This window comes from Phascolarctos cinereus, unplaced genomic scaffold (genome assembly GCF_003287225.1).
Source record: "Phascolarctos cinereus isolate Bilbo 61053 unplaced genomic scaffold, phaCin_HiC Scaffold_2;HRSCAF=192, whole genome shotgun sequence".
NCBI lineage: Eukaryota > Metazoa > Chordata > Mammalia > Diprotodontia > Phascolarctidae > Phascolarctos > Phascolarctos cinereus.
Genome location: NW_027555625.1, coordinates 11,290,740 through 11,313,487, shown reverse-complemented (window position 1 = coordinate 11,313,487; position 22,748 = coordinate 11,290,740). Strand labels below are relative to the sequence as shown.

The 22,748-nt window shown below is 47.9% G+C and overlaps 1 protein-coding gene across 10 annotated transcripts; it reads left to right on the top strand.

Moving 5' to 3' along the window:
• The first annotated feature begins 5,243 nt into the window (after nt 1-5,243).
• Nucleotides 5,244-17,094, top strand: BOLA3 (bolA family member 3). Of its 10 annotated transcripts, none has more exons than XM_021007738.2 (5): nt 5,244-5,542; nt 9,617-9,798; nt 12,050-12,173; nt 15,724-15,812; nt 16,584-17,094. In XM_021007738.2, the coding sequence occupies exons 2-5, from the start codon at nt 9,733-9,735 to the stop codon at nt 16,647-16,649; spliced, it is 345 nt and encodes a 114-aa protein (XP_020863397.1). In that variant the 5' UTR covers nt 5,244-5,542; nt 9,617-9,732; the 3' UTR covers nt 16,650-17,094. The 10 variants fall into 10 exon arrangements, with proteins under 10 accessions (XP_020863397.1, XP_020863396.1, XP_078005353.1 ...); XM_078149227.1 differs by lacking the exon at nt 5,244-5,542 and adding an exon at nt 5,883-8,048; XM_078149232.1 differs by lacking the exon at nt 5,244-5,542 and adding an exon at nt 10,681-11,166 and having other exon boundaries at nt 5,884-9,798.
• Nucleotides 17,095-22,748: the final 5,654 nt, after the last annotated feature.

Sequence of the window (22,748 nt, the reverse complement as noted above, 5' to 3'; positions counted from 1 at the left end):
TGGATTTGAACTCAGGTCCTCCTGACTCCAGGGCCGGTGCTCTATCCATTGCACCACCTAGCTGCCCCTGAACTTTATATTAAAGTTGAACTCTGCTTACGTGGGGGTGAGGAGGCATTCTCCCAAGTTTCAGGCTTTTTCATGCTGCTATTTTCAGAGCTAGTTCTGGGGGTCTGCAAGTTTTCAGTATTTCCAATGTGCTGTGATCCTAAGAGAGGCATGGTCACAATCCTCCTGGTCTGCACTCTGGTCTTTACCCAGGAAGGGCCCCTACTCCCCTGGAGATGCAAGCACAAGTGTTTTTCTTGGCCCTGGAACTGAGACCTCAAACTGTTTATGCGCAATAGAGATGCCAGTAGACTCCAGCTGCACCCAGTGCCAGCAAAGCGTCCCCTATAATCTCCTTCTGACCAGTTGTCCCACCCCCTTACTGTCTCTGGGCTGAGAGCCCCCAAAGGTGCTGTTTCTATTGATACTGCTGTTGCAGCAGTTTCTGTGGCCTGCTCCTGGTGCTGCCACCAGGCTCCAGGCCAGTGCCCAACTTGGCATCACCAATCTCTCCTGCAGACCTCCTAAGCTGTCTTAGGATGGAACAATGTCTCCCTCTGACCTTTTGTTAAATGTGATTTAAGGTATTATCTTAAAGTTGTTTGGAGGGGAATGCAGGGAGAGTTCAGCTGGGTTCCAGCCTGTTCTCTGCTGTATTGGCTCCATCCTTGATACCCTCTTCATCGTTTCTTATAGCACAATAGCTTTCCATCACATATATTTATATCTCTATATCTCATAACTTTCTCAGCCTTTCCCCAATTGATGGGCACATCATCAGTTTGAATTTTTTGTTTTGAATGTCTTTGCAAAAAGAGTGCTATAAATACTTTTGTACAAAAGGGTCCTTTTCCTCTTATTGTCCTTTCATTTTGACAAATTTATTTTGTAATATTGTGAAGTATGTATCTGCAAGTGGGGAATCAGCATGCTGGTGGCATAAGGGGTAGGAGCTCAAATTCCATCTTACATAAATCATTTTACCTCTCTGCCTCAGTTTCCTCATCTGTAAAATGGGGCTAATAAAAGCCTTCCAGGATTGTTGTGAAGATCCAATGGGATAGCATGTACAGTACTTTGTAAACCTTAAAGCATTATGTTGGCTATTATTAGTAGTATTATTTTGACTAATAATAAAAAATAAGTGCCATTTACATCCTGCTTTAACATTTGCCAAGTGCTTGAGACATATGAGCTCATCGGAGTCTCATAATTGCTTGATGAGAGGAGATATGTCATTATGGACAGAGAGCTAGCCTGGAAGCCAAGAAGGCCCAGGCTCAGGTCCTCCCTCTGAATCATATGTGCTTGCTGTGTGGGCAAGCTCTTCAATGTGCCAGTACTATGGGCAACTCAGATTCTAAGAGGTGTTGATTTACTTGAGAGCTGCTTAGTCATCAAATCAACAATAACTGTTTTTCAGGAGTGGCCCTTTAGCCGGTTTTGCATCCTATATGACTGTAATCTAATTAAGCCCAGAGCTGGAAAGGATCTCTGAGATCTCCTAAGTATGAAACTCAGTTATGTTTTGCACATAATGAACTCTGGGAATCTTTCTGAACTGGACATTCTGTGACTCTGTTAGGCCAACATTGGCAGTGATGGGTCTGGTCTGGGTGGCTAGCTACCAAGGGATTGATGCTGTTTTAGGTATCTCACAGCTATATCCAGGTGTGAAGATGACTCAAAGGATGTCAGGATGGGAAAGTACCGTAGAACTTAGAATGGAGAGTATGACCCAGGAAAAGTGCTTTAGACCTCAGAATGCTGAGTGTCAGAGGCTGGAAGGACTCTAGAACCCAGTAGCTTTAGAATATAAAAGTTGTTTTGATTTTAGTTATGTCCAAGTCTTCATGACCCCATTGGGGGTTTTCTTGGAAAAGATACTGGAGTGGTTTTTCATTTCCTTCTTCACCTCATTTTACAGATGAGGAACTGAAGCAAACAGGGTGAAGTGACTTGCCTAGGGTCACACAGTTACTAAGTGTCTGAGGCCGCATTTGCACTCAGGTCTTCCTGATCCCAGCCCCAGTGTTCTACTCACTGTGTCACCTAGCTGCCCAGAACATAAATGCAGAAAATCAAAGCTGTAACAGACTTTAGAACTCACAGTTTCAGAGCTGGAAGAGCTTTAAAACACAGAAAGCAATGCCTCAAAGCGAAAACAGACTTCAGAACAGGAAAAAGGCTTCAGAACAGATGGCAGATTTAGAACACAGAATGTAGTCTTTAGCAAGCCTTTATCAAGAGCCTGCTATGTGCTCTAGGCTAACTTCTGGAAACTCAAAGAAAGGAGGGGCAGCTAGGTGGCACAGTGGATAGAGGACCTGCCTTGGAGTCAGGAGGACCTGAGTTCAAATCCGGCCTCAGACACTTAACACTTTCTGGCTGTCTGACCCTGGTGGGCAAGTCACTTAACCCTGATTGCCTCAGCAAAAAGAAAAAAAAAATCTCTGAGCAAGAAAAAAAAAAGAAACTCAAAGGCAAAAACATTCCTTGACTTCAAAGAGCCCACAGTTTCATCAGGGAGACAACATGCAAACAACTGGGGACAGATAAAATATAGATGGGATAATTGGGGGTAATCTCAGAGTGAGGTGCTAAGGGTAAGGAGATCCCAGTAAAAGCTTCTGGGAGAAGGTGGGGTTTTAGCTGAGACTTGGGAACAAGGAAAAAGTAGGGGCCAGAGGTGCAGAGGGAGAGAGTGGGGGACAGGCAGCAAAAATGCTCTGAGTCCCATGTCCTGTGAGAACAGGAAGGAAGCCAGAGTCACCAGTTTGAAGAGTATGTGCTGAGGAGTTAGGAATATGTTAGGTTACTAAGGGCTTTCAATGCCAACAGTATCAGAACATCAAAGTTGAAATGGACTCCAGAACACCAGAACTGGAAAGAATTTGGAACATACAGGCTGAGGTGGAGGCTTTAGAACACAGAACACAGTGTCAGGTGAATGGATTTCAGAGCTCATACTCTGAGAGCCAGAAACACTCATGAACACAGAAGGCAGAATATCAGAGTTGAAATTGACTGCAGGACTCAGAGTATTAGAACTGAAATCAATCCGGTGAAACTGGCCTCCTCCTGGCTGTTACAGGAACAGGATGCTCCATTTCCCACTCCAGGCATTTTCTCTGGCAGTCTCCCAAGCCTGGAATGCTCCTTATCTCTGCCTCCCCACTTTAAGTTCCAACTAAAATCCTACCTCCTTTTTTTTTCCACTTAATAGTAATTTATTTTTTCCAATTACATGTAAAGAAAAATTTTAACATTCACTTTTGAGTTCCAAATTTTTTCTCCCTCCCTCCCCTCTCTTTTCCCCAAAATGGCAAGCAATCTGATATAGACATACATGTACAATCTTATTAGACATATTTCTACATTAGTCATGTCATGAAAGAAAAATCAGAACAAACGGTGAAAACTATGAGAAACAAAAAACAAAAAACAACCCAATAAAGTGAAAATAGTATGTATACTTTGATCTGCATTCACACTCCATAGTTCTTTCTCTGGATGTGGACAGCATTTTCCATCATCAGTCTTTTGGATTGTCTTAGATCCTTGCATTGCTGAGAAGAGCTAAGTCTATCATAGTTGATCACTGCACAATGTTGCTGTTACTATGTACAACATTCTCCTGGTTCTTCTCACTTCACTCAGCATCAGTCGTACAAGTCTTTCCAGGTATTTCTGAAGTGCACTTACTCCTCATTTCTTATAGCACAACAATATTCCATTACATTCATATACCACAACTTGTTCAGCCATTCCCAATTGATGGACATCCCCTCAATTTCCAATTCTTTGCCACCACAAAAAGACCTGCGATGAATATTTTTGTACATGTGGGTACTTTTCCCTTTTTAATGATCTCTTTGGGATACAAACCTAGAAGTGTTATTGCTGGGTCAAAGGGTATGCACATTTTTATAGCATTTGGGAATAGTTCCAAATTGCTCTCCAGAATGGTTGGATCAGTTCACAACTCCACCAACAATGCATTAGTGTTCCAATTTTCCCACATCTGCTCCAACATTTACCATTTTCCTTTTATTTTTTTGTAAAGTTAGCCAATCTGATAGGTGTGAGGTTGGTACCTCAGAGCTGTTTTAATTTGCATTTCTCTAATCAATAGTAATTTAGAGAATTTTTTCATATGACTACAGATAGCTTTAATTTCTTCATCTGAAAACTGCCTGTTCATATCCTTTGACCATTTATCTGTTGGGGAATGACTTGTATTCTTATAAATTTGACTCAGTTCTCTATATATTCTAGAAATGAGACCTTTATCGGAGACCCTGGCTGTAAAATATTATTTTCCATCTTTCTGCTTCCCTTCTAATCTTGGTTGCATTGGCTTTGTTTGCACAAAAACTTTTCAATTTAATGTAATCAAAATTATCCATTTTGCATTTCATAATGTTCTCTATCTCTTGTTTGGTCACAAATTCTTCCCTTCTCCATAGATCTGACAGGTAAACTAGTCCTTGTTCTCCTAATTAGCTTACCGTATCACCCTTTATGTCTAAGTCGTAAGATGTTGGTCTATGCCTAGTTTCTGCCATACTGTTTTCCAGTTTTCCTAGCAGTTTTTGTTGCATAGTGAGTTCTGACCCCAGAAGCTGGAGTCTTTGCGTTTATCAAACAGATTACTATAGTCATTGACTACTGTCTTGTGTATTTAACCTATTCCACTGATTCACCACTCTCAAATTCCACCTTCTACTGGAAGCTTTTCTCAATCCCTCTCAATTCTAGTCGCTCTCTTAATTATTCCCTATTCGTAGGTCTATTGCTTATTGTCATGTATTTATTCGTTCTTCGCTCGTTATCTCCCCAGTGGCACACGAAGTGCCTTTTGCCTTTCTATGCTCAGCTTTTAGCACAGAGACTGGCACGTGGTGTAGCGCAATAAATGTTAATTGACTTTAGAACCCTGAGTTTAGGAGCCTAAACTGCCCATAGAACTCCAAGCTCCGGGCTGAAACTGACTTTAGAACGCTGAGTATAGGAGCTGAAATTGATCATAGAACCCTGAGCTCAGGGCTGAAACTGACTTTAGAACGCGGAGTGTCGGAGCCGGAAGAGGAAGAGTCGCCCGCCCGGGAGAGAACCGAACTGGGGAAGTTTCCGGACACGCTACACAAAATGGATTTTGTCCTGCGGCGGGTCGGAGTCCAAACTGGCCCTAGAACGCCGCGGGTGTCCTAGCCCCTCCTCCCGCCCCGCCCCTCTACCCTTCCGGGCGGGCAGGCGGCCGAGGGGGTGGCCTCCCAGGCGACAGAGGGCGGGCTCGGCCCGGGTTCTCTCCCCGCCTCCGGCCCCGGCGCCGGCCCGGTCCTCTCGCCTTCCCCAGCGTGGGTGACTTTGAGCCGGCGTGAGTCGCAGGCTCCGCGCGGCCTCTCCCCGCCCCGCCCCCATGCCCGTTATGGCGGCTCCGGGCGCCGCTGCCACAGCTTCGCAGCTTCTCTGCTGGAGAAGCCTGCGTGTGGTGAGAGCTGGGGGCTGGAGGGATGGGGGGGGGGAACTCAGCGGGGGAGGGGGAATATGTGGGGAAGGGGAGCCCTGCGGGGCACCTCAGGTGGCGGAAGAGGGGGTGACGTGAGGAGGTGAGTGGGGGGCGATCTAAGGCGGAGAGTGATGATACAAGGCTGTGGAGGGGTCACTTGGGGGGGCAGGGCGGTCCAGAGACTGGAACTGGAAGAACGTGGGCTCAGAGTGGGGGAGGGGATGTAGCTAAACCGGACTAGTGGGTGCAGAGGCTGAAGGTTGGGGAGAGGGGGGTCTTTGCTGAGACTTAGAGGCGGGGGGAATGTGTGTTGGGGGGTTTGAGAAGGGAGTGTAGGAAGCCAAACGGGTCATCTCTGGCTGGAGGGAGAAAGCCGGCCCTGTGATTTAGCCGCGGTGACCCCAAGGACTTACCGACCTGGTCTCCAGGTCATGGAATTCCATCCCTTGGTTGTGTAGAGGAGGAAACGGGCCTGGAGACAGGAAGGGAGGTGAGTGGATCAAGAAGCATTTGGGAAGCTGCTAGGCACCGGGCTGCTCGTTGGGCATACTGACACCAAAAGGGAAAAGCCCCTGCCCCCGGGGAGTTTACAGTCCAGGGGCTAGGACCGGGCGCACACGTTTATGGAAATGGAGCCCACATAGTTCTAGGTACTGTAATGGCGTGCATTTGTGATAATAGCTGTCATGTAGGTGACCTTTGCGAAGCGCTTTACAAAAGGAGTTTGTTCTCAGAGCGACCCGGGAAGTAGGTGCTATTATCCCCCATTTTATAGATGAGGAAACTGAGCCTGAGAGGAGATCAGTGACTTGCCCAGGGTCCCTCGGTCAGGACTTGAGCTCAGGTCTTCCTGGCCACTAAACCATTCTGACCCATCATGGAAGAAGGTCGTTGTGGGAGGGAAGGCCTGGCAGCTGGGGGGAGTCAGGAAGGTCCTGGAGAAGGTGGTGCTTGAGCTGTGACTTGAAGGGAGTGAGGGATTCTGGGAGGGGGGGAAGGAGGGATGCATTCCAGGCTTGAGGGCCAGCCAGTGCAAAGATAGGAGTTGGCGGGGTACTCAGAGGGGAATAACAGGGGAGAGTAGCCCTCTGTTGGGACCTGTTGTCTTCTCCATGGTGCATTTATTGTCTTTTATTGTCTTTTGTTGCACAGTGCCTGGTATGCAGTAGGCACTTAATGCTTGCAGCTTGGTTGGTAAGAAAACAAGATAGGGAGGGCTAAGGTGTTAGCCTAGAGTTGTTCTCCTCTGTACACACCAGCACCAGATTCCCACCGCCTCCTAGGCTGGGCTGCTGCTCCTGGAGAGGCCCAGCCTCTTCTCTTAGCCTTCAGCTCAGTCCAGTGAACATTTATTGAGTGCCTGCTCTCCAGGGCACAGTGCTAGGCCCTGATGGCACAGAGACAAAACCCACACAGGCCCTGCCCTCTGGGAATTTACACTTTACTAGGGTGCTATTGATGAGCAAGGTGGGCATGGGAAGCGAAACAAAGGGAGGAAAGAGAGGAGGCTGCTGGCTGGAGCATTGGAAGAGCATCACAGGAGATGGTGGCAGGGCGGTGGGGGACAGATGCCATGCCTGTGAATTTAGGGAGGCAAGAGATGGCTGATGAGTTCATGAATGATGTACCCCCCAGTACGGCTGGACTGTGGAGGGTTTGAGGAGAATCCTGGGAAGATAGCAGAGGGCCTTGGATGCCACACAAGGGGTAGGAGAGGGAGGCAACTTGGGATCTCATTGGCCTAAAGAACTCCCAGGGGAGGAACTTCCCTCTGCCAGTGCAGGTCAGCACCTCCTATGCCAGGTCTGGTCTTAGAGAGGTTAAGCCACTTGTCCAGGGTCACACAGGCCAGTGGGAGTCTGATGTGGGAAGCCAGAGATGCCAAAGAATTTTTTATTCTAAAAGATCTAGGGAACCCTTAAAGGTTTTTGATTAGGGGAGTAATATGACCAGATCCACATCTTAGGAAGATCCTTTTGGCAGCTGGTGGAGGATGGATTGGAAAGGGGCACAGTCAGAATTAGAGCAGCCAGTTGGGAGGTGTGCCTGGCCAAGAGGTCCTCTAGGGAGCAGACTCCCCCTTTTACGGAGAAGGAAACTGAAGTCTAATGAAACTCAATGACTTGTCCAAGGTCATGCAAATAGTAGGTATCTGAGGTGGGATTTAAACCCAGGTTCTTTGATGCTAGAGCCAATGGAAAGAAGGGTCATCTGGGGGCACCATAGCGCACAGAGAGCCTGGCCAGGAATCGTCAAGACCTGAGTTCAAATCCAGCCTCAGACACTTACTAGCTGTGTGACCCTGGGCAAGTCACTTCCCCCTGTTTACCTCAGTCTCCTCATCTGTAAAATGAGATGGAGAAGACATGGCAAACAGCTCCAGTATCCCTGGAACCCCGAATGGGGTCACAAAAAGTCGGACACAACTGAAATGACTGAACCAGTGGAGAGAAACAGAGGAGTCCCACCGGTGCCAGGCATCCTGGAGGTAAAATCTGCTTGGCAATTGATTGGCTCCGCAGGCGGATGTAATCTAAGCTTCTCGAGCGCAGGGACTGTTTCCGTTTTTGGCTTTGGGTCACCAGTGCCTAACGCACAGTAGGTGTTTAATAATGCTTATTGATTACTTGGTTGATGAGAGAAATGGAAGAGTAAAAAGATACTTTCCAGGTTATGAGCCTCTGAGATTCCCTTCCACCAACACTGTGTGTCATGGCTGTACCCAGTTATGTACGTGTTGCATCCCCTCTTAAGAATGGAAGTTCCTTGAGGGACGTAGTAAATGCTTCACGAATGTTTGTTTGACTGATTTGGAGAATAGTCTTGCCCTTCTAAAAAGAAGGCTGTTTGAAGTTGGGGTGGGTTTGAGGAAGAGAGGATTCATTCTGTACCCGGCACATAGTAGGTGCTTAATTAACACTTGCTGACTTTGAGGCCACAGGCTGAGTGGAACAGGAGGAGGAGCTGTCCAGCAGACAGCTAGCTGCAGATGTGGTAGCGGAATGCAGGAGAGAGATGAGGGCTGGGTGTGCACACATTTCAGTCGTCGGCGGGTAGGGATTTGGCAAGAAGGGAGGAGGGCTGAGCTAGAAAGGAGCAGGGGCTGGGAGGAGAGTTTTCACTGTGCAGGTGGTGGCTGAACCCCAGGAACAGGGGTAGCAGGAGGTAGGGTTTGCTGGTCATAGCACAGGGTAAATACCAGCTGGGCTGGCCTGAATCGATGGAGGAGCCTCACTGACAACTCCCCAGCAGAGGGCTGTCCAGCTTCGAGCTCCCCCGCCTGGCAACAGTTCCCCGTGCATGCTAGTCGGACAGTGTGCCTTTATTAAGCCCCTTCTGTGTGCCAGGCACTGTGCTGAGCACTGGGACTACAAAGAAAGGCATTGAAGGAGATAGGGCACTGTACTTGGAGTCGGAAAGACCAGAGTTCAAATCCTGCCGCCGACATTTAGTACTTCTTTGACCACTGGCAAATCAGTTGACTTCTCTTGGCCCCAACCTTTCCTCAAGAGTTGTTGTGAGGATCATGTTAATACATGGAAAGCAATTTCTAAATTTTAAAAGAGCCGTAGAAATGCTACTATTATCATGATAATTGGATCATGTGTGTGCGTGTGTATCTATGGATATTTTATGTGAGCACAGGTACATGTGCATATATGTGCACACATGTGTATGTGCTTATGTATGTATAGATGTATTTACGGGTATTTGTGTGTGTGTATATACATTTCTTTTTTCCTCAGAGATCTTTTGAAAGGAGATAATCCAGTAGACACAGCACTTCATTTGGACCCAGGAGCCTTGGGTTGGAATGTTGACTCTATTACTTACTGTCTGTGTTTTCTTGTGCAAATACAGTAACAGTAATAATAATGGCTAGCATTTCTAGAGCTTCAAAGTTTGAAAATCACTTTAGTCAGTCACTCAGCATTTATTAAGCACCTACTATGTGTCAGGTGCTGTGCTGAGGACACAAAGAAATGGAAAAACAGCTCCTGCCCTCAAGGGGCTCATAGTCTGGTGGGGAGTATACAGCCATACGATTATGTGCAGATAAGCCACAGACGGGAGAGACTGGAAAAATCAGCAGAGGGAAGGCGCTAGAATGAAGAGGGATTAGGAAAAGCTTCCTGAAGAAGGTGGGCTGTGCAGGAAGCCAGGGGACAGAGATGAGGAGGAAGGGCTCTGCAGGCATGGGGTACAGCCCACGTCGCTGGATGGCAGAGGACACAGAGGTAAGTAAGGTGTAAGAAGGCTGAAAAATGAAGGTATGGGAGGCAGGTTTTGAAGGGCTCGGTTAACAGGGAACCACTGGAGTTGGCAGAGTAGTGGGGGTGAACTGGTCAGCCCTGTGTTTTAGGAAGATTTCTCTGACAGCTGAGTGGAGAATGAGTTGGCGTGAGAAGAGACTTGAGGCAGGGAGGACCCCCTCCCCCCCCCCTCCAGCAGCCATTGCAAGTCCAGGCATCGGGGCAGCAGCCATGCCAAAGGAGAAAAGATTTATAGAAGAGATATTGTGAAGGTAGAATCACCAACACTGATCTGTTGGCAATAGATTGGATATGGGGGGTGGAGAGGAAGAGAGGATGAACTGGAGCTTTCCAGCCCCGATGACTCAGAGGGTGGTGGTGTCCTTGACAGTAATAGGGAAACTGGGGAGACGGGAGGGTTTGGAGAAAAAAATCATGAGTTCAGTTTTGAACGTGTTAAGTTTAGGACGTCTAAAAGTCAGCTGGAGATGCAAGCCTGGAGGCTGGCCAAGTCAAGCTGAGAGTCATTAGCATTGAGGTGGGAACGGATTTCATGGGAGCTGATAAATTCACCACGTGAAATAGGACAGAAGGAGAATAGGGTACAGGACAGAGCCTTGGGGGATCCCCACCTGTAGCGGGTGTGAATGGGGTGAAGATCCAGCCAAAACAACAAAGGAGGATGGTCCAGATGATGGGGAGGAGAACCAGGACAGAGGTGTCCCTAACACCTGGAGGAGAAGGTGGTGTCAGTCTGTGGAGGCCAGGGAGGGGGAGGACCTCGAGACAAGGCTGTTAGATCCCACAGCTGTTCAGTCTTTTCAGTTGTGTGTGACTCTATGACCTCATTTGGGGTTTTCTTGGCAGAGATACTGGAGTGGTTTACCATCTCCTCCAGCTCATTTCACAGATGAGGAAACTGAGGCAAACAGGGTGAAGTGACGCCCGGGGTCACACAGCCAGTAAGTGTCTGAGGCTGGATTTGAACTCAGGAGGATGAATCCCCTTGGCTCCAGGCCCAGCGCTCTATCCACTGGGCCACATAGCAGGGAGATTATTAAATACATGTTTGTTTGTAATAGGGATCTTGTTTTTCTTGCTTTCTCAGTTGGTAGGGTAGGGTAGGGGGAGAATGATCTGAAAATAAAATTTAATTTTAAAAAAGAGATCATTAATATCTTCTGAGAGAGCAGTTTTGATTTACAAGTAGTATCTCATTTTGTCCTCCCAACAACCCTTCAGAATAGGTGCCAATATTAATCCCATTTTACACGTAAAGAAACCGAGGCAGAGGTGGTTACGTGACTTGCCCAGGATCCCACAGCTAAGAAGCGAATGAGGCTGGATTCAAAGGTCAGTCTTTCCGAGGCCCAGCCGTGTGCTGGGCGCCAGGTGCTTTGTCCAAGTGCCCTTCTCTCTCTGTGGCGTCTCCTCCCGTAGTATAAAATGACAGGGTTGGACTGGACGGCTGCTGGGGCCTTTGCAGCTCCAGAACCTGCCATCTGTGTTCGGGCTGACGTTCCTGAATGGGTGCATGCGTCGGTAGGCAGCCGCCGTCTGCACGGGACCTGCATTCCCTTCTGAGCCTCTGGAGTCTGTGAGTTATTTATGGTGCAAACCCCCACCTCCCTGAGGCCCCTGTCCTTCTGATGGAGGTCATGGGATGGTGTCGGTCTGGAAACTCCCTCTGCGGAGGCGGCTCCACACGTCCTTGTGGTCCTAGAGCTCCTGGGGGCCCTGCAAGGTGGAGCTGAGCAGCCACTCTGTGTTGGAGGCAGGATTTGAATCCGGGTCTCCCTGACTCCAAGGCCAGTTCGACCCAGTCCTTGCAAATAGGAGGAGGAGGGAGTGTAGGACAGTGGAAGGGGCTCTCGATCTTGAGTTGGTGGAACTAGGTCCAAATCGTGCCTTTGATAGTTACTGTGTGACCTTAAGGGAGCTCTTGACCTCTGTCAGCCTCAGGCTTCTCCTTAATAATAACTTAATAATGTTGATAATTAATAATAATAAAACTTAATAAGGGGGCTCCTTTACACGGCAGTGCCTGGTATACAGAAAGTGCTTAACAAATGCTTTATCTTATTGATAAGCTCCCTGCCGGCTCTAAAGCTATTACCCTTTGAGCCCACGGCAAGGAGTAGGGGACCCCATCACCCCACAGTGCTATGGCTGTCACTTCCCTGTGATCTCTCATCCCTCTCTCTCTCTCTCTCTCTCTCTCTCTCTTAATGGACAGGTCCCTTTTCTCCGATGTGCCCAGAGAACATTTGCTTCCCAGACCTCGGGGGAGCTCAAAGTGACTCAGATCCTAAAAGAGAAGTTTCCTCAGGCAGCAACTATCAAGGTCACAGACATTTCAGGTATGACCTCCTCCAGGCCCCTGCGGCCACAGCCCAGAAGAGCTGCTGGCTTGGGACAGGGCGGCCCACAATCTGCTTCTTTCTTTTTATTTTTTACTGACCCACAGAAGTTCTCACCTTTCCTTCCATTGGGCCAGCGAGCACAGCCACTTCTTAAAGGCAGGAGTAATAATGCAAGTCCACGTTTCTAGGGGTTCCTTAAGAGGGTCCTCATGACTGAGCGCGTTTTACAGAGGCACCACTGAATGAGCACTTAGCTCCCAATAGGGTCTAAGTCTCTGATCTTCTGGTAGAGCTCACGTGCCCCCAGTGTGTGGAGGACTTAGGGTGGGCAGAGACCCAGGTTCAGGTCCCTCCTCAGCAGTAGTCATTTTAGCTCTCGAAGCTTTAGTATCCCCGTCTTGCAGATGGGTTAATACTTGGAAAGCCCATCCCAGTGGGTGGTTGTGGGAAAGGACTTGGAAGAATTCCAGACGTCTGAGCTGTGATTCCAGACGGATTCCTCCTTCCGCAGCCATCTACCGGAAAGGAATCCCCACTCGGGCCTCTCCTAGGAATAGTCATCCTGCATCTGCTCAAAGACCTCCCAGGAGGAAGGATCCCCTCTGCATCTAACAGGAGTCATGAGGACCACCCTAGTGGGCTGGGCTAGGGAAGAGAGAACCGTGCTCACAGTCAGGGAGACCCACGTTGGCTGCGTGTCTCTGGCTACCACAGGCAATGTTGTTGTTGCTCAGCCATTATTCAGAGGCATCTGACTGTCTGTGACCCCACTGGGGTTTTCTTGGCAAAGATGCTAGAGTGGTTTGTCATTTCCTTCTCCAGCTCATTTTACAGATGGGGAAACTGAGGCAAGCAGGATTCAGTGGCTTGCCTAGGATCACACAGCCTGTAAGTGTTTGAGGCTGGATTTGAACTCAGCTCTTCCTGACTCAAGGCTGTGTTACCAGCTGCCCTCTACCCCAGGCAATGGTCAGATCCTAAGTCCCTAAGCTGATGACAGTCTGAGTTGGGAAAGGAAGTTTCCTCAAAGGAATTTATTTCCACCAATGAAATCACACATCTTATTCCCATAGCCCCCAAAACAGAACAGAACGTCCTGCTGTTTGTCGCCTGTAGAGCAGTTGATAGTAGACTGGTCGGCAGAGCAGAGTCATGGCCCAGAATTGGCCTGCAGTATGGAGAGACCCAGGAGGTAGGCAGCAGGATGCCCAGTGGAGACCTGGCTTGGACTCACTCCTCAAAAGCAGCCTTGATCCGGGTGCATCCTCTCTCTTAACCTCAATTCCCTTTTCTATAAAATGAGAGGTTTGGGCCAGAGACCTCCAAAGTGCCTTCCAGCCCTGGGTCTGTGATTTCTGCTCTGTGCCAGGCACTAGGAAAATATACAGAGCCCAAAACTTGCCCTCAGAGACCTTCCATTCTACCAGGGGGAAAAGACACGTCACTAAAAAGGAAACAGCATGATTTTGTGGGGTTGGGGGATGAGGGGTGCGGAGCCCCGACAGCCGGGGGATCCCTAGCTAAGCACTGTTGTGCTGCCCTGCAGAGGCCATTGCTAGTTTCCCCAAATGGCATGTTAGAATCTAAGAATCCACCATCTCTTGTATCTTGGGAATCTTTCAGAGTTCATGCTTGAAGATGCAGCCTGTGAGCTGTGTCAGGGCAGGGGAGGGCCCTGGGCCTGCCCGCAGCTTCCTGTGCTATGTGGGGGTTAATGTGGGAGCTATCAGCTGTCTCCAGAAATCCCCACCAAGGATCCAGACGTACTGCCTGTCAGATAGGCCTCTGGGCCTCATCTTTACATCCACCCACAAGCGTCCCTGGTCTGCTCCACCCTCCCGGTCACTGGCTGCCAACGGCAGTGGCAAAGATATTTACCGTTTCAGCAAGGCTTGCAAAACAAATTTTACTTTGGGAACCATCAAGAGTGAGAAAATTAAAAATAGGTTAAAAAAACAAAAAATGAGAGCACTGTGATAGGATAGATGATTCTAGACTTGGAGCCAGAAAGACCTGGGTTCCAAACCTATGGGACAAACATGGATGAGTCATGGTGACAGATTGATCTTGGAGGTCATTGAGTCCACCCCCTCATTTCACAGATAAGGAAACTAAGGCACCGTCCAGTGACTTAACCCCGTGTCACCCGGGTAAGGCAGTAGAGCGGGAAGAGTCCAAGCAAGGCTTTCGGGCTACAACTGTAGGGTTCTTTCCATTACGCCACACTGCCCCTCTGAATTGTGGCCCAGAGAGGGCCTTGTACCTCCCTCTTTCTTCCGTATTGCCTGTTTTTCTAATTTCTGCATTAATAGCTGCTCTCTGCAGGATCTGGCTTAACGGATGTGGCTTTAAAGTGTGTAACACTGGGGTTTAGTGCCACCTCATACACTGGGATAAGCTGGCCTCAGTTTCCTTATCTGTAGAACAGCAAGGTTAGCCTCAATGGCCTCTGAGGTCCTTTTCATCCCTAAATTTCGGTTGATGGTCCCGTATGGTCTGTATGGCCTAGCCTGGCACATATTTGGCCCCTTATGGGTGCTTGTTGGTGCATTCATGTACTTGGGCAGCTTTTCCCCTCACTTTGCCTTTTCAGTTTTAAGCTCTTTTGATGAAGTGTATAAACCTCTGGGTAAATACCTCTTTGCTAGTCCCTAGTAGGTAACTTCCATCCCTGGCCAGGAGCCTGTCATTCCTGTATTTTAAGCTGTGTTCCAGTAATCTAAAACCATCATTTTAAAGTTTTTTTCCTTTTTTTAGACAATTGGGGTTAAGTGACTTGCCCAGGGTCACACAGCTATTAAGTGTCAGGTGTCTGGTGTCTGGTCTGAGGCCGAATTTGAACTCAGGTCCTCCTGACTCCAGGACCGGTGCTCTATCCACTGTGCCTCCTAGCTGCCTCTAAAACCATCATTTTTTAAAAATCCACAATCTGTCATCTAAATTATTAGAATTAGAACCTAGCTCTGTTAGGAACACACAAAACTTAGAGCCTGTTCCAATTCCTAACCCCTTCCCACTCGTCCATGGCCAGGGAAACATCCAGCTTAGTGCCTCTCCAGCTTCCAGTACTCTCTTATCTGTCCTGACCACAGATGACATTGCTTCATCCCGGGTGGGTTCAGAAGCCATCCCCTGGCCATTAATGCCACCTGGGGCCTGCTCATAAGCTGTGACAGCAGGCAGTTGGCTAAGAAATTCTAGCTCCTTCAACCTGAAAAGCTGACCTTTAAACCCTTTTCACATACTTTTTATTGATACCTTTTGTCTTTAGATCACAGATGTTTCTGGGGAAGGGGAACAGCCCCCTCTTCCATCTCCTAGATTGAAACCTTCCCTAGGACAAAGAAAAACAAGCAGAAAATGTCTGGTGCTATGACCACATCAGACAGAGTATACAACATTCTGCACCAGCAGTCTCCCACCTCTTTACGGTGGGGAAGGCAGCATGATTCTTACCTGTTCCAGGACCACCACTGGTTTTTCGGTTACTCAAAGTTCGGCTCCCGTTGGTGATCTTTTAATTCATACTGTCATGTCACATTTTCAGGTGGTTGCGGGTCCATGTATGAAATACATATAGAGTCAGAAGAATTTAAAGACAAGCGTATTTTACAGCAGCACCAGATGGTGAACAAGGTTAGTAGAAGTAATAACCATGTCACATTTCTGCCCCACATGACAGTTCTCAAAACCTGTTCCTCACAACCGACCTGTGAGGTCAGCGTTCAAGGACTATCATCCCTATTTTACCTAGGAGCAAACTGAACCCCAAGAGGTTAAGTGCTTTCTCCCCTGTATCACGAAGCTAAGGCACTGGTAATACTTGAAGACACCGTCCTTCCTGTCACCATTCCCACCCCCACCGCCAAGCCTTCTCTTCTCTGTTTCCTCCAGTTGGCCAGTCATCCTGTGGCAGAGATTCGAGGCCTTCCCCTTCCTAAAGAGGGGTCCCCAGAGCTGAATGCAGTGCCCCACGTGAGGCCTGACCAGGCTTTGTGCAGGAGAGGGAGGGGAGAGCTTGGTTGTACGTCTTCCTGCTATTCTGGCATCTTCTCGAGATAGCTGTCCAGGGGCTCTCACCATGTGCCCTCAGGAAGTCCTCTGCCTCCCCCTCCTGTGCTCTTTTCCACTCTATCCCGGCTTCCTCCTGTGGGATTCTTCTTCAGGTAGGGGTTGGACTAGACGACCCATCCAGTCCGTTCTGATGGGTCCTGATCCAGGCACAGTGCCTGGAAGTGACTAGCGCGCTGGCCCCAAGCCCTCGTTCCCAGGGTCGAGGGCACAGAGAACGTTGGCCTTCATCCCTTGTGGACAGGCTGTTTCTCAGAAAATCCGGTCCTGGCTTTGAGGCTCCTTTTGTTAACCGTTGCTGCCCCCAAAAATGAGATTGCCCTTTTGTTTATTTAGGCGCTAAAAGAAGAGATTAAAGAGATGCACGGGCTGAGAATCTTCACGTCGGTCCCAAAGCACTGAAGCCTTGCTGGGAGCCTGGGACTGCCGCTGCTGCTGCCGCTGCCGCTGTGATGGTGTCCCGGGAGGGGACGGATGCCGTTTTCCCACAGCGTTTGCCCTCCACGGTCTCCTGTAGCTTCTGGCCGTCTCCGTGCTCTCGTGATTGAGGAGTGTTTGGGCTGTTCAGATATTCATTAAAGACAAAAGACTCCCATGACTTTGGAAACCTTCTTTTTCTGACCAAAGTCATTATCTTTCTCTGCTGACTGTCCCTGGCACTGTCCAGGGCCACACACTAGTACCGGAGACCAGAACTGATGTGTCCATCTACTCGGACTCGTAGGATCGTGTTATTACCCAAGGGAAGGCCACACCCAAGCTCCTTTTAGGTTCCCACCTGTTGCTTACAGGGGAATGCACCAATTGAAGCTCATTTAATAAAACATGGAGATCACGAGTCACCTCATGTTTGCCCTAGGGCATCTTGTTCATTTGGTCCTGACCAACAGTCCTCTGAGGGAAGTTGGTAGGGGTATTGCCTAGACTTGGAGTCAAGAAGAGACCTGGGTTTGAATTCTGCCTGTGACACTTAGCCATGGGATTGTGGGCAGGCCACTTAGCTTCCCTAAGGCTTAGTTTCTTCTGTAAAATGGGGATAACCTCACAGGGTGGTTGTGATTATTACCTCTGGGACCCTCTAAGACCCAACTGAAACACCTCGTCATCATTTATTGTCCTTCAAAGGCTGACACCAACCTGCCTCTCCAGGCCTCTTGAATGTCATTCATACATTCCACAATGCTGCCAGATTAGCTTCCTTCATATTCTTCATGCGTAGCATTCCCTCTCCCTCCTCTGTGCCTTTGCCCTCACGCCAGGTGTGCCTTGATCCCTCACTTCTGTCTCTTAGAATCCCTAGTTTCCTTCAGTTCTCAGTTCAAAGCCACCTTCTACCTAAAACCCTATTCCTCCTAGCTGCTATTGCTTCCCCCCACCAAATTCTCTTTTTTGTTTATCTTTATATATGTACCTGTTGTGTTCCCCAGCTGGAGTGTAAGCTTCTTGAGGGTAAATACTATTTCCTTTTTGTCTTTGTGTTTTCAGTGCCTGCATACAGTAGATGCTTAATAAATACTGGTTGATAAGTATCAAATAAGAAAATAATGTGTAAAGCACTTTGAAATCTTGTAGGGTCATCGCCATCTTATAACGTGTATCTTCTACTGAACCTAGCAATGTGCTCTGCACACAGTGGATGTTGGACCGATGCTTGTCAAAAGAACCTCCACTTACATGCTACAGATGAGCAAACTGAGGCTTAGAGAGGGGAAAGAATTTGCCCGGTCACAGAGCCAGGAAGTGTTGGCAGTGGACCAGCTAGGTGAACGCAGACGTGGACAACACGATGTAGGGGACATCAGAGGCCAAGGACCTGGGTTCAGATCCCCACTCTGTCACAGATGATCCGTCTGACATTGGGTAAGTGACCCTCAGCTCTTTGGTTTCCTTATCTCTAAAATGATGCGGGGGGGGGGGGACTAGATTTCTGAGCTGCCTTCTAGCTGCATCTGTAATCGCCTTAAGTATTTATTCCATTCCTTTTATGTGCAAGGTGCAAGGAACTGGGGACACCAAGGAAAAGATGAAAACATCCCAAAGAACTTACATTCTCCTGGGGTCTACAGCCCATGGAGAGATAAGGGAAGAGTAGATTAAGAGGAGATGGGGAGCACTGGATATTATGGAGATGAGGAAAGAATGATTGTAGGAGGCGACCATGGAGAGATGCTGTGCAGAAAGGTTCTAGAGGCTAAGGGTAGCGGAGGAGAGCATTCCAGGCATGGGCAACAGCCAGCGCAAAGACAACGTTGGAGGCTGACTTAGGCGAGGGGACAGAGGTTCCAAGGAAATGTTGAGATCCACCATGCTACCGTGACACTATGGTGGGCTCAGTTAACAAGATGGCCACATCCATTCAAGCCTGGGAGCCGACAGAGCTGAAACTTGTGTGTACTGATGGTTTCATGAAGTCTGCAAAGACAAAAGAGACAGTGGAAAACACCTGGGCTTGGAGTCAGAAGACCAAATCAAAACCCAGATCTGCCCCTTACATATTTCTGGCCTTTTTCATCTCAAAAGATCATGTGACCTCAGTCTCATTAACAAGCTTTACCATCTCAGTGAGCCAGTCACAAGTTCTAGTAACACTGTCTCTTTGGTTGGGAAAATTAATCAACCAATTCACAGACATTCATGGGGCACCAGCTGTGTGTCCTCTCTGAGATGACCTCCCCTCTCCTCTGTTTATATCTTCTTTTTACTTAATTATTTACACATTGTCTCTCCCATTAGACTGCAAGCTTCCTGAAGGCAGGGACTGTTTTTGCCTCTCTTTGTATCCCAGTGCCTGGCACTGCTAAATAAATGCTGGCTTCCTGGTCCTTACAAGCGGAGCACTAAGTGCTGGAGAACGCAAATACAAAAGTGAGAATCCCTGCCCTCAAGGAGCTTATGTTTGACTGGTGGAATACGATGGGTACACAGATAAATGTGTGATATGCATGTGTGTGCATCATGTATGCATACACACCTATATACATCAATGTTATATAATGTGTATACGTTATACCTACACACACATAAAATAAATAAAGAGTGACAGGGGAGAGGTGCTAATAAACTAGAGGGATCAGAAAAAGCCCAGAAACTTGTCATTTCTAATGTCTTCCATGTCTTGTCTCAAGCATATGATTTATTGGGTGGAGATGATCTCTCACTAATAAGGACACGACTGCTTTTGCAAAACCCTTTTCGTTGAAGATTTTATTGGTGCTATTTCTTTGTGTACCAGCGGCCTTCCTAATACTGCACCTCCCATAAAATCTTCCCACGGGACAACGAAAATCCTTTTAGCCCAACGGCCATGTGTCTAAACATCGTATGCCGTATTTGGATCCTAAAGTCCAACACTTCTTTACCAGCTGGAGGAAGATATGTCTCATCAGCTTTCTAGTAAAAAGACTGATCAGCGCATTTAATATTAGCTCTGATGTCTTCTAGTATTATTTTCATTTACGTTACATGGGAAGACTTGAACTGAGACAGAAGGTGAGAAGAACCAGAGGGGTAATATACATAATAACTACAATAATGTAAATTTAAAAAAATACCAATAGGAAAACAAATTCTGAGCAATTGTAGTGAATAATCTTAGTGAGCTAGGTTACTGCTGTGATGGATAGAGTGCCAGCCCCGCAGTCAGGAAGACTCAACTTCCTGAATTCAAATCTGGCTTCAGGCACTTCCTAGCTGTGTGACCCTGGGCAAGTCACTTAACTCTGTCTGCCTCAGTTTCCTCCTCTGTCAAATGAGCTGGAGAAGGAAATGGTAAAACCACTCCAGTATCTTTACTAAAAAAGCCCCAAATGGGGTCCCAAAGAGTTGGACATGAAAGAATTCAGTAAGGGCTAATGCTGTACTTCTGCTTCTGCTCTTCACTCTGCATCAGTCCTTAAAAGAAGAGGGAAGAATAAACACTTATTAAGTACCTACCATGTGCCAGGCACTGCACTAACAAATAGCTCATCTGCTCCTCACAACAGCTCTTCATGGTAGCTGCTGTTTTAATTCCCGTTTGACAGTTGAGGAAACTGAGACAAACAGGTTAAATGACTTGGCCAGGATCACACATCTAGTGTGTGAGGCCCACTTTGAACTCAAGTCTTCCTGACTCCAGACCCAGTGCTCCACTTAGCTGCCCCAATCTATCAATTTGGCAAAGACGACAGAACACAAAAATGAAAATTGATGGAGGGGCTGTGAAAAGAGAGGCACTCTCACACACAGTTGGTGGAGTTGTGAATGTGTGAACTGTTCTGGAAGAGTGTGGAACTAGACAACACATGCCACAAAACCATACAAGAGGCTGCTGGACAGCTCCAACTCATTGTTCCACATTCATCTCAAGCTCGACATGTCCAAAACAGGACTCCCCACCCCCAGACTCTTCCCTCTTCCCGTTTTCCTTCCTAGTCTGATTCCAGTCTGTCTTCCAAGGCTTACTGTGTGTTATTCCCCTTCACACACCCAACCCCTAATCCCATTCTTTCTCCTTACTGTGACCCTCTAGGGTCTAGGCCCTCACCCCTTCAATGGCTACAGTCTTCTTCCTTCTCCATTTTAGCCTCTTGGTGAACCAATTCACTTCTATACTATCCTCTTTATCTCAATCAGTTAAGCAGCATTTATTAAGTGCTTACTATATGCAAAGCACCATGTTAAGCATTGAGGGCAAAAACGCAGTCCACTTCTCTAGGAGCTGCCATTCTAATGGGTGAGACAAGATGGAAATAACTGTGGACCTTACCTGTGACTATATTCTACTTAGGGTCACTGGATCATAGATTTTAAAGAAAGAAGTCCTGGCCATAATCCTCATTTTACAGATGAGGAAACTAAGACAAACAGATGTGAAGTGACTTCTCCAGGGTTACCCAGCTAGTAAATATCTAAAGTCGAAGACGAACCCAGGTCTTCCAGACTTCACTAAGTCAGAGTGCCTCATTAGAGAAATCCCAGGGCGGGAAGGAACCTCAGAAGCCCATGAATCCAACCCACTCCTCATCTAGCCTGATGAATCCCGGTCCCAGGGAACTCACTGGGTTCCATTTTCTGAGGGTTCTTTTTCATTGTCGGGAAGCCCCTTCTTCTGATGGGCGGATGATGGCTTCCACCCATTTAGCTTGTTTTTGGTCCTTTGAGAGTGGAGAAGGGAAATGCATCTCCTTCTTGCACATGACAACCCTTTAAATCCTGGAAGACTCTCATGTCTCCTCTGAGCCTTCTCTTCAAGCCCTCTCCCCACACCCCCAAACCCTTCAACGTGTCCTATTAAGGCAATGTTTCTAGTCCCCTCACTATTTTAGCAACTCTTCAGCTAATTAACATCTTTGCTAAGATATGATCCTCAGACCTGGACATAATCCAACCTCTTTCATCAAAAATTTAAAGCACTTGCCCAGTGTGAAATGGCATTTTCCTCCTCGGTTGTTACTACAGCAATGCTTGTCTCTGGACTTCAAATTCCTTTATAATCTAGCTCCAGACCTGTCAGTAGATTGATTTTTCGTCACTCCTTGCATGTTCTGTGTTCTGGCCACGGTGGCCTATGTGGGGTTCTCCTACACATATTCCATCTCCCCTCTCCTCACTTCACATGTTCTCCCTGTCCATACTTCCATCTCTTGGGATCCCCAGATCCATTTGAATCTTAGCCTGGATGCCACTTCCTAGATGAGGCCTGATCGTGAAGGCCTCTCCCCACTCACATCCTTGCCTGAAATGGCTTTGCACAGATTTGATTTTTACTTATACGACCACAGGAATATAGATTTAGATCAAGAAAAGAATTTCAGAGGCCATCTAGTCCAACCCCTTTACTGTACAGATGAGGAAACTGAGGCTCAGGACTGAGTGACTTGTTCCAAATCACACTTTTACTAAGTGTGTCCTCTGACTAAATCGTGTCTCTTTCCACTAACTTTTCATGTGTCTCTCATCTGCCAATCAAAGCGCCAAGGAGAATGAGGTCAGGCTCCCCCACTCCTTTATGCTTCTCCCAGCCAGCATCCTGCACACAGCCGTCCCCACCCGCCACGGTTCCTGGCGTCCCCTCTCACCAGAAGTCTGGACCTTTTCTGTTGCCCTGTGACTGATCGGTGTCTGCCTGGGATCCCAGCGGAGGCCTTCCTCTCCCTCAAGTGTTCAGACCCGTCAGTGACCTCGGGCCCAACACAGCTAGGTGGTTTGAGAAGGAAGCCCTTCCCTGACACTACCAGGGTACAAGCCGGTCCTGTTGTGGTCAGTCATGGTAAGAGGAGGAAGGTCCCCCTGGGCAGCATGTCTGTGGCCCGGATCTTCCTGAGAGGACAACCAGCTTCACCAGTGGGCCACGAGCCACTGAAATGCACCATTTGTTCATTTAGCCTTTCCATCAAGAGGACAAACGTTTCCGCTATTTGATACCTCGGGCCCATGGTTGCACGTGTGTGTGTGTCTGTGTGCGCGCTCCCTCTAGTGATGCAGAGTGAGAATACAGCATCGCAGGGAGACGGATAACCC

Bases quoted from the DNA above. Each gene is read 5' to 3' on its own strand.
- BOLA3 (XM_021007737.2), top strand. From the start codon at position 5,471: ATGCCCGTTATGGCGGCTCCGGGCGCCGCTGCCACAGCTTCGCAGCTT. The intron at 12,174-15,723 runs GTATGACCTCCT...TCACATTTTCAG, and splicing joins CAAGGTCACAGACATTTCAG to GTGGTTGCGGGTCCATGTAT. The intron at 15,813-16,583 runs GTTAGTAGAAGT...TTGTTTATTTAG, and splicing joins AGCACCAGATGGTGAACAAG to GCGCTAAAAGAAGAGATTAA.